This window comes from Chiloscyllium punctatum, chromosome 42 (assembly GCF_047496795.1).
Source record: "Chiloscyllium punctatum isolate Juve2018m chromosome 42, sChiPun1.3, whole genome shotgun sequence".
In the NCBI taxonomy this organism is placed as follows: Eukaryota; Metazoa; Chordata; class Chondrichthyes; order Orectolobiformes; family Hemiscylliidae; genus Chiloscyllium; species Chiloscyllium punctatum.
Genome location: NC_092780.1, coordinates 15,797,757 through 15,809,002, shown reverse-complemented (window position 1 = coordinate 15,809,002; position 11,246 = coordinate 15,797,757). Strand labels below are relative to the sequence as shown.

At 43.3% G+C, this 11,246-nt stretch overlaps 2 protein-coding genes across 2 annotated transcripts; both read right to left on the bottom strand.

Annotated features, from left to right (window-relative positions):
- Positions 1-1,312: 1,312 nt before the first annotated feature.
- On the bottom strand, positions 1,313-2,340 carry LOC140465556 (heat shock protein 30C-like). The gene has a single exon (XM_072561096.1). It carries the CDS (start codon positions 2,164-2,166, stop codon positions 1,507-1,509), a length of 660 nt encoding a protein of 219 aa, XP_072417197.1. The 5' UTR covers positions 2,167-2,340; the 3' UTR covers positions 1,313-1,506.
- Positions 2,341-6,169: 3,829 nt separating this feature from the next.
- Positions 6,170-6,911, bottom strand: LOC140465523 (heat shock protein 30C-like). Its single transcript, XM_072561062.1, has one exon. The coding sequence runs from the start codon at positions 6,851-6,853 to the stop codon at positions 6,170-6,172; it is 684 nt and encodes a 227-aa protein (XP_072417163.1). The 5' UTR covers positions 6,854-6,911.
- Between the last annotated feature and the right edge of the window lie 4,335 nt (positions 6,912-11,246).

Here is an 11,246-nt window from a genome sequence, read left to right as displayed (position 1 = left end):
GGCCTACTGATGTTCATAGTAGCATAAGAATGTAAGACATTGGAGCAAGAGTAGGCCATCTTGCCCCTCCAGCCTGCTCCGCCATTTATTAAGGTCATGGCTGATCTTTTCATGTCCTGAGTTCCACTTACCTGCCTTCTCACTGTTATCCTCAATACCTTCATTGTTCAAAAAAAAGGTCTATGCCATTTGTCGCAGTTTCATCTGTCAGTGGAATCATCCTCTCTACGTTTATCTTATCTATTCCCTTCATAATTTTATATGTTTCTGTAAAATCACCCCTGATTCTTGCAAATTCCAATGAATATAATTGCATTCTACTCAGTTTCTCCTCATACGTCAACCCTCTCAACTCTGGAATCAACCTCGTGAAGCTTTCTCAAGTAAGAGACCAAAACTGCACGCAGTACTCCAGGTGTGGCCTCACCAGCACCCTATACAGCTGCAACATAACCTCACTGCTTTCAAATTCAGTTTCTTTCACATTGAAGGACAACATTCCATTTGCCTTCCTAATTATGTGTTGTACCTGCAAACCAACCTTCTATGATTCATTAAAAAGGATGGCCAGATCCCTCTGCATAGCAGCACGCTGCAATGTTTACCTTTCAAGTAATAGTCCTTTTCACAGTTGCTCCTACCTAAGTGGATGATTTCACATTTATTAACATTGTATTCCATCGGCCAGACCTTTACCTACTCACTTGAAATATTTATGTTCCTCTGCAAAGATTCCCAGTCCACCACACACTTTGCTGTGCCACTCGTCTTCGCGTCATCTGCAAAGTTTGAGACATTCCACGTGGTCCCCAACTCAAAACAACTGTGTAAATTGTGAATAACTGTGGTCCCAACACTGATCCTATTCTTTATGATGAAGTGTATATTATCATTACGATTATTGAAACACAAACTACATAAACGTTGCTTCTGATGCAAGTAACTTCAACTTTCTTCCCCGACAATTACATTGATCAATCAACCACAATGAAAGTGTTTCCCACCGTTCAATAACTGAGTGGTGGACAGACTGGTGTCTGAGTTGGATGACAACCTGTTGTCGCTCATGATAGTGACGCTGCAGGGATTATCCCTGAGACTGAGGTGTACACAATTATTTCAGCACAGTCTCCCCACGGTAGCTTGACATCTTTGACAGACCTGAGCTCAGACTTAGGCAGATCTTGATTTTGATTCTGTCCTTTAAATTAATCCAAGTAAAAAAGGCTTCTTTCCCTTAATTGAGAATAATGTAAGTCAGAGTGACATATCAGTTTTCTTTTTATCAAGTAAATAGGCAGAATCATTATAATTAAATTTCAAAAGTATTTATTCTTCCAATATACATTCAAAAATAAACCACAAGAACATTGAGAACAGCAGTTTACAGGTTTCCAAGTTGAAAACTATTAATTGGACAGCAATATCTCTTTATCTCACATTCACAGAAATTCATTGCTGCTTTTAACAATTATTACATCTTCAGCTGGTCATTGTAACAGAGTCTTAACTGTTCATCTGTTCTTCATCTTTCTTCATCCCCACATCCTTCCCACTCTCCTGTTCCTCTGCCTTTTGGTCAGGATTGAGCCCGGGAGTGATTGTTGTATCCGAGGTGATGTTGATGGGGACGGTCCGTTCATACACAGCTGGCAGTGCCAGGCGTGGGGCTTGAATGTTTAACCGACCGTCCTGTGACAAACAGCATCGAAGAGCTTCAGCATCGACATCCTCTGGCAGCTGGAATTCTCTCCTGAACTCTTCATATTTGTAGCTGTAACAGCCGCTGCCACCATCACATTTCTTCTCGTGTTTTCCTGTCACCAGCACTTTTCTTCCAAATACTTTCACCCTCAGGTCTTCTGGGGAGAAGTGCTGGACATTCAGGGACACAGAAAAGCCATCTCCATCCTTGTCCTCGGATTGTTTTTTACCTTCTCCATTAGCATCAGAGTTGTTGTCTCGAGTTCTTGGTATTTCCCCAAAACATTCTGCTGTCAGATCCTCAAGAACTCGATTGATGAAGTTGATGCCCTTTCTCGCTTCTTCCACCTGTTCCCACCTGTTACATTCAAGTGGTTCCCAGAGCCTGTGTGCAACAGGCGCCAGTGTGTATACAGGCTGCTGGCACAGACGTGAAGGGTGGAAAGCCCGATAGCTCAGCATTGTCTCTGCCTCTTCTCTCACTTCCCTCAAACTGACTGATGTGAACTCCCAGTCTTCAGTCTCTGATCTGCTGCAGCACTCTGAGCTCACACCTTATATATTCTACTGCCAGAAATCCAGACATTTCCAGAATGTCCTCAAGTTTGCTGGGTTTATCACACGTGAGCTGAAAATACATAACGTCACATCTGAGCCTGACTTTAAACAAGAATGACTCGACTCAGTGACACCCACTGGAGGACATCCACAGACTTCTGGAATGTCCTCAGACAGTGACATCATAGATGGGCGGAGCAATGTTAATGATTGACAGCTGCGCAGAAGGCTGAGTCTGTGCAGGAAAGTGAGGTTTGTTCAAACACAGAGAGGATTAATTTATTGAAATAACAACTCATGACCAGCAGGAAGGACGAGGCAGTGCTTGGTTTTTGTAACGTTCCTGTTTTCAGTGATTTTGTTGATATGAATGTGATATTGGTCTGTTTCAGATGGAAGGAAATGTAAATGAGTTTTATTTAGTAAAATATCACGCCACACCAGGTTATAGTCCAACAGGTTTAATTGGAAGCACACTCGCTGTCGGAGTGACGCTTCTTCATCACTATCAACTGATGAAGCAGTGTCGCTCCCAAAGCCTGTGTGATTCCAATTAAACCTGTTGGACTATAACCTGGTGTTGTGTGATTTTGAACTTTGTACACTCCAGTCCAAAACCGGCATCTCCAAATCATGAGTTTTATTTAAGTTCTGTAAAGTCTGGATTGCCTGCAGACAATTCCCTTGTTTATGATGATAACACATTTTAAAAAAATGAAACACTTTGAAATGAAGCTGTGACCTTTCATATTATAAAACCCCGTTGTGAATCATGGGTTTGATTCAGTATTTCCAATTATAGAAAATGAAGAATGCGGAAAAATTGCTTTAGATCAACCCAGCAACAAACAAGGCCATTCGGTCCACCAGGCAGGTGTGATCCCTTTGGAAGCACTATCCAATTACTCGCATCTCCCATGGTCTTTTCCCGAACTCTGCAAATTCTGTTTTAGCAAGTGTATGTACAATTCCAGTTTGTGTCAGGTCTGGACTCAGTGACTGCTCCTGGAGGAATTCCCGAGTCTTCCGGAATGTCCTCAGAGAGTGACAGCCCAGATGGGAGGAGCAATGTTAATGATTGACAACTGAGCAGGAAGCTGGGAATGTGCTGGAAAGTGAGTGTTTGTAAAAGCAGAAAGGGGATTAATTGATTGAAATATAAACTCATGTTATGAGATAATGAAGTGGCTGTATTTGTTTTTCTGACTTTGGTATTTTCAATGATTTGAATGAGATTGATGTGAAATTTATCACCGAGAAAAATGGGGCGAAAGTTACAGCAGCCGCTTTTAAATTGAATAAAGTATTAATTCCGTCCTTAAAGCCATTTGCTGTTTTGTAATTGTGATGAAATATATTTAAAGGGATCCACAATTGCTTTTTCAGCCCTCAGATCCTGGACAAAACGCCACTTTCTGGGCCTCCCGGGTTTTTGGATGGGTAGCATGAGTGTATTGCATGGACTGGTCATGGGAACTAGGACACCCTGTTGTCGGAAGGAGTCAATAACCGGGTGGATCCCTTTTACTGCTGCTGGCGACAGTGGGTATTGCCGTATAGGTGGCAGTCCTACGGGGCAACTTCTTCGCACAGAAGGTGGTACATGTATGGAATGAGCTGCCAGAGGAAGTGGTGGAAGCTGGTACAATTGCAACATTTAAGAGGCATTTGGATGGGTATATGAATAGGAAGGGTTTGGAGGGGTATGTGCTGGGTGCTGGCAGGTGGGACTAGATTGGGTTGGGATATCTGGTCGGCATGGATGGGTTGGACCGAAGGGTCTGTTTCCGTGCTGTAAATCTCTATGACCCTATGACTCTAAGTAGCACAACAGAAGGAGAATAACTAACTGTATTTAGTTTCAGTATTAATATCAGAATTTTTGATAATTGCACTGCATGTAATATTTTTGTAATGGATCTCCTGTGGCATTGCTCGCTTACTCAAGCAATGTTGAGATTGGTAATATTTCTTGCTGTTCTGTAAACTACTTGCTTGTCAGTCAGTGTGATCCAGTCAATGCGCTGATGGAACCAAGTTGCTGAGTGACATTGAGGGAAATATTACACATCTTCCTGATGCTGTAGATAGGGACCATTCATTGAAACATTAGATTCAAAGGGTCTTGCCATGGTAGATGCTAAACTCCTGTGTCACACCAGACAGAAATCCTGGAAGATTAATTTAAAAATAAGGACCGACCGATCGAAGGTTCGTATCAGTAGAATTGTCTTCTTTCAGAGGACTATCAGTTTGAGTTCACTTCCGCAATGATCAGTGGTGGCTTCAACATTGAGTGCATTTGAGGCTTTATACAGATTATTGTTTAAATGAGGAGTGATCAGTTATCTGGGAGGCTGTGTTCTGTCCATCATTAAGTCATTGGTGACCTTATGGAATACAGAAACATGTTTGATGGGTGGAATGCCCAACTGATGTTCATAGTAGCATAAGAATGGAAGACCTTGGATCAGGAGTAGGCCATCTTGCCCCTCCAGCCTGCTCCGCCATTTATTAAGGTCATGGCTGATCGTTTCGTTTCCTCAGTTCCACTTACCTGCCTTCTCACTGTTATCCTCAATACCTTCATTGTTCAAAAAAAAGGTCTATGTCCTTTGTTTTGGTTTCATCTGTCAGTGGAAACATCCTCTCTACATTTATCTTATCTATTCCCTTCATAATTTTATATGTTTCTTTAAAATCACCCCTGATTCTTGCAAATTCCAATGAATATAATTGCATTCTACTCAATTTCTCTTCATACGTCAACCCTCTCAACTGTGGAATCAACCTCGTGAAGCTTTCTCAAGTAAGAGACCAAAACTGTACGCAGTATTCCAGGTGTGGCCTCACCAGCACTCTATACAGCTGCAACATAACCTCACTGCTTTTAAACTCATTTTCTTTCGCATTGAAGGACAACATTCCATTTGCCTTCCTAATTACGTGTTGTACCTGCACTCCAACATTCTATGATTCATTAAAAAGGATGCCCAGATCCCTCCGCATAGCAGCACGCTGCAACTTTTACCTTTCAAGTAATAGTCCTTTTCACAGTTGCTCCTACCTAAGTGGATGATTTCTCATTTATTAACATTGTATTCCATCGGCCAGACCTTTACCTACTCACTTGAAATATTTATGTTCCTCTGCAAAGTTTCCCAGTCCACCACACACTTTGCTGTGCCACTCGTCTTAACGTCATCTGGAAACTTTGAGACATTCCACATGGTACCCAACTCAAAACAACTGTGTAAATTGTGAATAACTGCAGTCCCAACACTGATCCTATTCTTTATGATGAAGTGTATATTATCATTAAGATTATTGAAACACAAACTACATAAACGTTGCTTCTGATGCAAGTAACTTCAACTTTCTTCCCTGACAATTACATTGATCAATCAACCACAATGAAAGTGTTTCCCACCGTTCAATAACTGAGTGGTGGACAGACTGGTGTCTGAGTTGGATGACAACCTGTTGTTGCTCATGATAGTGACGCTGCAGGGATTATCCCTGAGACTGAGGTGTACACAATTATTTCAGCACAGTCTCCTCACAGTAGCTTGACATCTTTGACTGAACTGAGCTCAGACTTAGGCAGATCTTGATTTTGATTCTGTCTTAAATGAATCCAAGTAAAAAAGGCTTCTTTCCCTTAATTGAGAATAATGTAAGTTAGAGTGACATATCAGTTTTCTTTTTATCAAGTAAATCGACAGAATCATCATAATTAAATTTCAAAGGTATTTATTCTTCCAATATACATACAGAAATAAACTACATGAACAATGATAACAGCAGTGTACAGGTTTCCAACCTGAAAACTATTAACTGGACAACAATATCTCTTTATCTGATATTCACAGAAATTCATTGCTGCTTTTGAACAATTATTACAATGTCATACGTTCATTGTAACAGAGTCTGAACTGTCCATCTGTTCTTCAGCTTTCTTCATCCCCACATCCTTCCCACTCTGCTGTTTCTCTGTCTCTTGGTCAGGATTGAGCCGGGGAGTGGTTGTTGTATCTGAGGTGATGTTGATGGGGACGGTCCGTTCATTCACAGCTGGCAGTGCCAGGCGTGGGGCTTGAACCTTTAACCGACCATCCTGTGACAAACAGCATCGAAGAGCTTCAGCATTGACATCCTCTGGCAGCTGGAATTCTCTCCTGAACTCTTCATATTTGTAGCTGTAACAGCCGCTGCCACCATCACATTTCTTCTTGTGTTTTCCTGTCACCAGCACTTTTCTTCCAAATACTTTCACCCTCAGGTCTTCTGGGGAGAAGTGCTGGACATTCAGGGACACAGAAAAGCCATCTCCATCCTTGTCCTCGGATTGTCTTTTACCTTCTGCATTAGCATCAGATTTGTTGTCTTGAGTTCTTGGTATTTCCCCAAAACATTCTGCTGTCAGATCCTCAAGAACTCGATTGATGAAGTTCATGCCCTTTCTCGCTTCTTCCACCTGATCCCTCATGTTACATTCAAGTGGTTCCCAGAGCCTGTGTGCAACAGGCGCCAGTGTGTATACAGGCTGCTGGCACAGACGTGAAGGGTGGAAAGCCCGATAGCTCAGCATTGTCTCTGCCTCTTCTCTCACTTCCCTCAAACTGACTGATGTGAACTCCCAGTCTTCAGTCTCTCATCTGCTGCAGCACTCTGAGCTCACACCTTATATATTCGACTGCCAGAAATCCAGACATTTCCAGAATGTCCTCAAGTTTGCTGGGTTTATCACACGTGAGCTGAAAATACATAACGTCACATCTCAGCCTGACTTTAAACAAGAATGACTCGACTCAGTGACGGGGTAAAAACAATGACTGCAGATGCTGAAAATCAAATACTGGATTAGTGGTGCTGGAAGAGCACAGCAGTTCAGGCAGCATCCAACGAGCAGCGAAATCAACGTTTCGGGCAAAAGCCCTTCATCAGGAATAAAGGCAGTGAGCCTGAAGCATGGAGAGATAAGCTAGAGGAGGGTGGGGGTGGGGAGAGAGTAGCATAGAGTACAATGGGTGAGTGGGGGAGGAGATGAAGGTGATAGGTCAAGGAGGAGAGGGTGGAGTGGATTGGTGGAAAAGAAGATAGGCAGGTCGGACATGTCAAGGAGACAGTAACTGAGCTGGAAGTTTGAAACTAGGATGAGGTGGGGGAAGGGGAAATGAGGAAGCTATTGAAGTCCACATTGATGCCCTGGGGTTGAAGTGTTCCGAGGCGGAAGATGAGGCATTCTTCCTCCAGGCATCTGGTGGTGAGGGAGCGGCGGTGAAGGAGGCCCAGGACCTCCATGTCCTCGGCAGAGTGGGAGGGGGAGTTGAAATGTTGGGCCACGGGGCGGTTTGGTTGATTGGTGCGGGCGTCTCGGAGATGTTCCCTAAAGCGCTCTGCTAGGAGGCGCCCAGTCTCCCCAATGTAGAGGAGACCACATCGGGAGCAACGGATACAATAAATGATATTGGTGGATGTGCAGGTGAAACTTTGATGAATGTGGAAGGCTCCTTTAGGGCCTTGGATAGAGGTGAGGGAGGAGGTATGGGCACAGGTTTTACAGTTCCTGCGGTGGCAGGGGAAAGTGCCAGAATGGGAGGGTGGGTCGTAGGGGGGTGTGGACCTGACCAGGTATTCACGGAGGGAACGGTCTTTACGGAAGGCGGAAAGGGGTGGGGAGGGAAATATATCCCTGGTGGTGGGGTCTTTTTGGAGGTGGCGGAAATGTCGGTGGATGATTTGGTTGATGCGAAGGTTTGTAGGGTGGAAGGTGAGCACCAGGGGCGTTCTGTCCTTGTTACGGTTGAATAAAGTATTTATTCCGTCCTTAAAGCCATTCGCTGTTTTGTAATTGTCATGAAATATATTTAAAGGTGAAAAATGTAGAAGTGAAGCTGCTGCATCCTTTTCAATTACAAAGCACTGTGGCTAATTATGAGATTTCCAAAATGGAAAATGGAGAATACACAACAATAGAATGTGACAGCAGATGGCGAGGCCATTCGGTCCATCAGGTCAGTGTCAACTCTTCGGAAATGCTATGCAATTACTCCCACCTCCCATGCTCTTTTGCTAAGCTCTGCAAATTCTGTCTTTGCAACTATAAGTACAATTCCAGTATGAGACGCCTTTGGGTCTGCTGCCTCCTTGCATTCCCATTTTCCGTTCTGGTTTATGAGAAACCGAACCAAAGAAGGAGAACGACTAATCAAATTTTAGGTTCAATATAAATTTTGTGTCTCTTTGCTATTTGTGCTGGATTAATATGTTTCTACTGTATCTCCTGTGGCATAAGTCACTTCTGCTCTTGGACTAAGGGTATTGTTGTTAATATTTCTCGCTGTTCTATAAACCACGTGTTTGTCAGTTAGTGTGATCCAGTAAATTGACTGATGGAACCAAGGTGTTGAGTGATATTGAGGGAAGTATGACACATCTTCATGATGCTGTGCCACAGTGACCATTCTTTAAAACATTAAAATTGAAAGGGTCTTCAAGAAGACCACCATCATCCCTGTGCCACTGAAAACACATGCAGTGTGCCTGAATGACTACTGCCCAGTGCCTCTGACCTCCATAATTGTGAAGTGCTTCCAGAGATTAGTCATCGCTCATATCAACTCCTGCCTCCCAGCCTGCCTTGATTCCTTGGGTGATTTTAATCACTGCACAGGGGTGATTTTAAAGAAACATATAAAATTATGAAGGGAATAGATAAGATAAACGTAGAGAGGATGTTTCCACTGACAGATGAAACTGCGACAAAGGGCATAGACCTTCTTTTTGAACAATGAAGGTATTGAGGATAACAGTGAGAAGGCAGGTAAGTGGAACTGAGGACACGAAAAGATCAGCCATGACCTTAATAAATGGCGGAGCAGGTTGGAGGGGCAAGATGGCCTACTCCTGCTCCAAGGTCTTCCATTCTTATGCTACTATGAACATCAGTAGGCCATTCCACCCATCAAACATATGTCTGTATTCCATACGGTCACCAATGACTTAATGATGGACAGAACACAGCCTCCCAGATAACTGATCACTCCTGATTTAAACAATACTCTGTATAAAGCATCAAATGCACTGAATGTTGCAGCCACCACTGATCATTGCGGAAGTGAACTCAAACTGATAGTCCTCCGAAAGAAGACAATTCTACTGAATTGAACCTTCGATGGGTCGGTCCTTATTTTAAAATTAATCCTCCAGGATTTCAGTCTGGTGTGACACATCAGTTTAGCATCTACCATGGCAAGACCCTTTGAATCTAATGTTTTAATGAATGGTCCCTATCTTCAGCATCAGGAAGATGTGTAATATTTCCCTCAATGTCACTCAGCAACTTGGTTGCATCAGCGCATTGACTGGATCACACTGACTGACAAGCAGGTAGTTTACAGAACAGCAAGAAATATTACCAATCTCAACAGTGCTTGAGTAGAAGCGAGCAATGCCACAGGAGATCCATTACAAAAATATTACATGCAGTGCAATTGTCAAAAATTCTGAATTAATAGAGAAACTAAATACAGGTAGTTATTCTCCTTCTGTTGTGCTACTTAGAGTCATAGAATCATAGAGATTTACAGCACGGAAACAGACCCTTCGGTCCAACCCATCCATGCCGACCAGATATCCCAACCCAATCTAGTCCCACCTGCCAGCACCCATCACATATCCCTCCAAACCCTTCGTATTCATCTCCCCATCCAAATGCCTCTTAAATGTTGCAATTGTACCAGCTTCCACCACTTCCCTTGGCAGCTCATTCCATACATGTACCACCTTGTGTGTGAAGACGTTGCCCCGTAGGTCTGTTTTATATCTTTCCCCTCTCACCTTAAACCTATGCCCTAAGGGAACAGATTCTAAGGACTCTCACAAACTGGAATTGTGCATACACTTGCTAAAACTTGCAGAGTTTGGGAAAAGAGCATGGGAGATACGAGTAATTGAATACTGCTTCCAAAGGGATGTCACTGGCCTGGTGGACCGAATGGCCTTGTTTGTTGCTGGCTTGAGCTGAACCATTTTTGCGCATTCTTCATTTTCTGTACAAGAATTGGAAATCCTGTATCAAACCCATGATTCGCAACGGGATTTTATAATTGTGGGAAAAGATCTGCTAATCTGCCTACACACAGCATGGCCACACAGAACACAGAAAATCAAGCCTGTCCAAACAATACAAGAAACACCCAGAATGCCTCAGCATTGACCAAACAGGCTGACAAGGGAAACCAGACATGACCGTAGTCGGTCACAGTCCAGGAAATGCATTTCCCAAGACTTCCTGACAATAAGCTTCCTGGACCCAATAAACCCAGCTGTCCCAAAGCTCTAAGGGCAGTCTTGTACCCCAGTGATACCAAAGCCGCACATAGCTCAGGTCAGTCGGAGAGGCACCTGAACACCTGGCTCACAGGTGAGCAACAATGGAAACACCTTAATGCCAAGGAAACAGACCATCCAATCTACACTCAAAGAGAGCTGGAATCTCCTCAAATTACAAACTGATTGAAGCTGCCAGGATGCTTCATTGTATCTAGATTCAGGACATTCTTCTGATAACTGCTTTGTGATTATCACCATCGTAACTGGATCACTTGATTATCAAGACCATTGTATTTTCCCTATTTTTAATTAGCATCATTGTACAATATTCGTATATAAAATGGCTTGATTCTCAGCACAGGGAAGAGAACCCTTGATCAATTTCTCTTCCAGCGATATCGCTTGTAATAAACAGCTTGTCAGTTTCAGTCGATCTGGCTTGTGTAGTCTCTGCAACATCTGTTGCCACGATGACCAATTCCACCTCAGAAAGTACCAGAAGGTCTCCTTCTTCCACGATCACAACTTCCCTTCTCACGTGGTTGACGATGCCCTCCAGCGCAACTTGTCCACTTCACACACCACTGACTTAAACACCACTCCTCCCAACGCAACAAGGACAGAACCTACTTGGTCCTCCTCTTCCA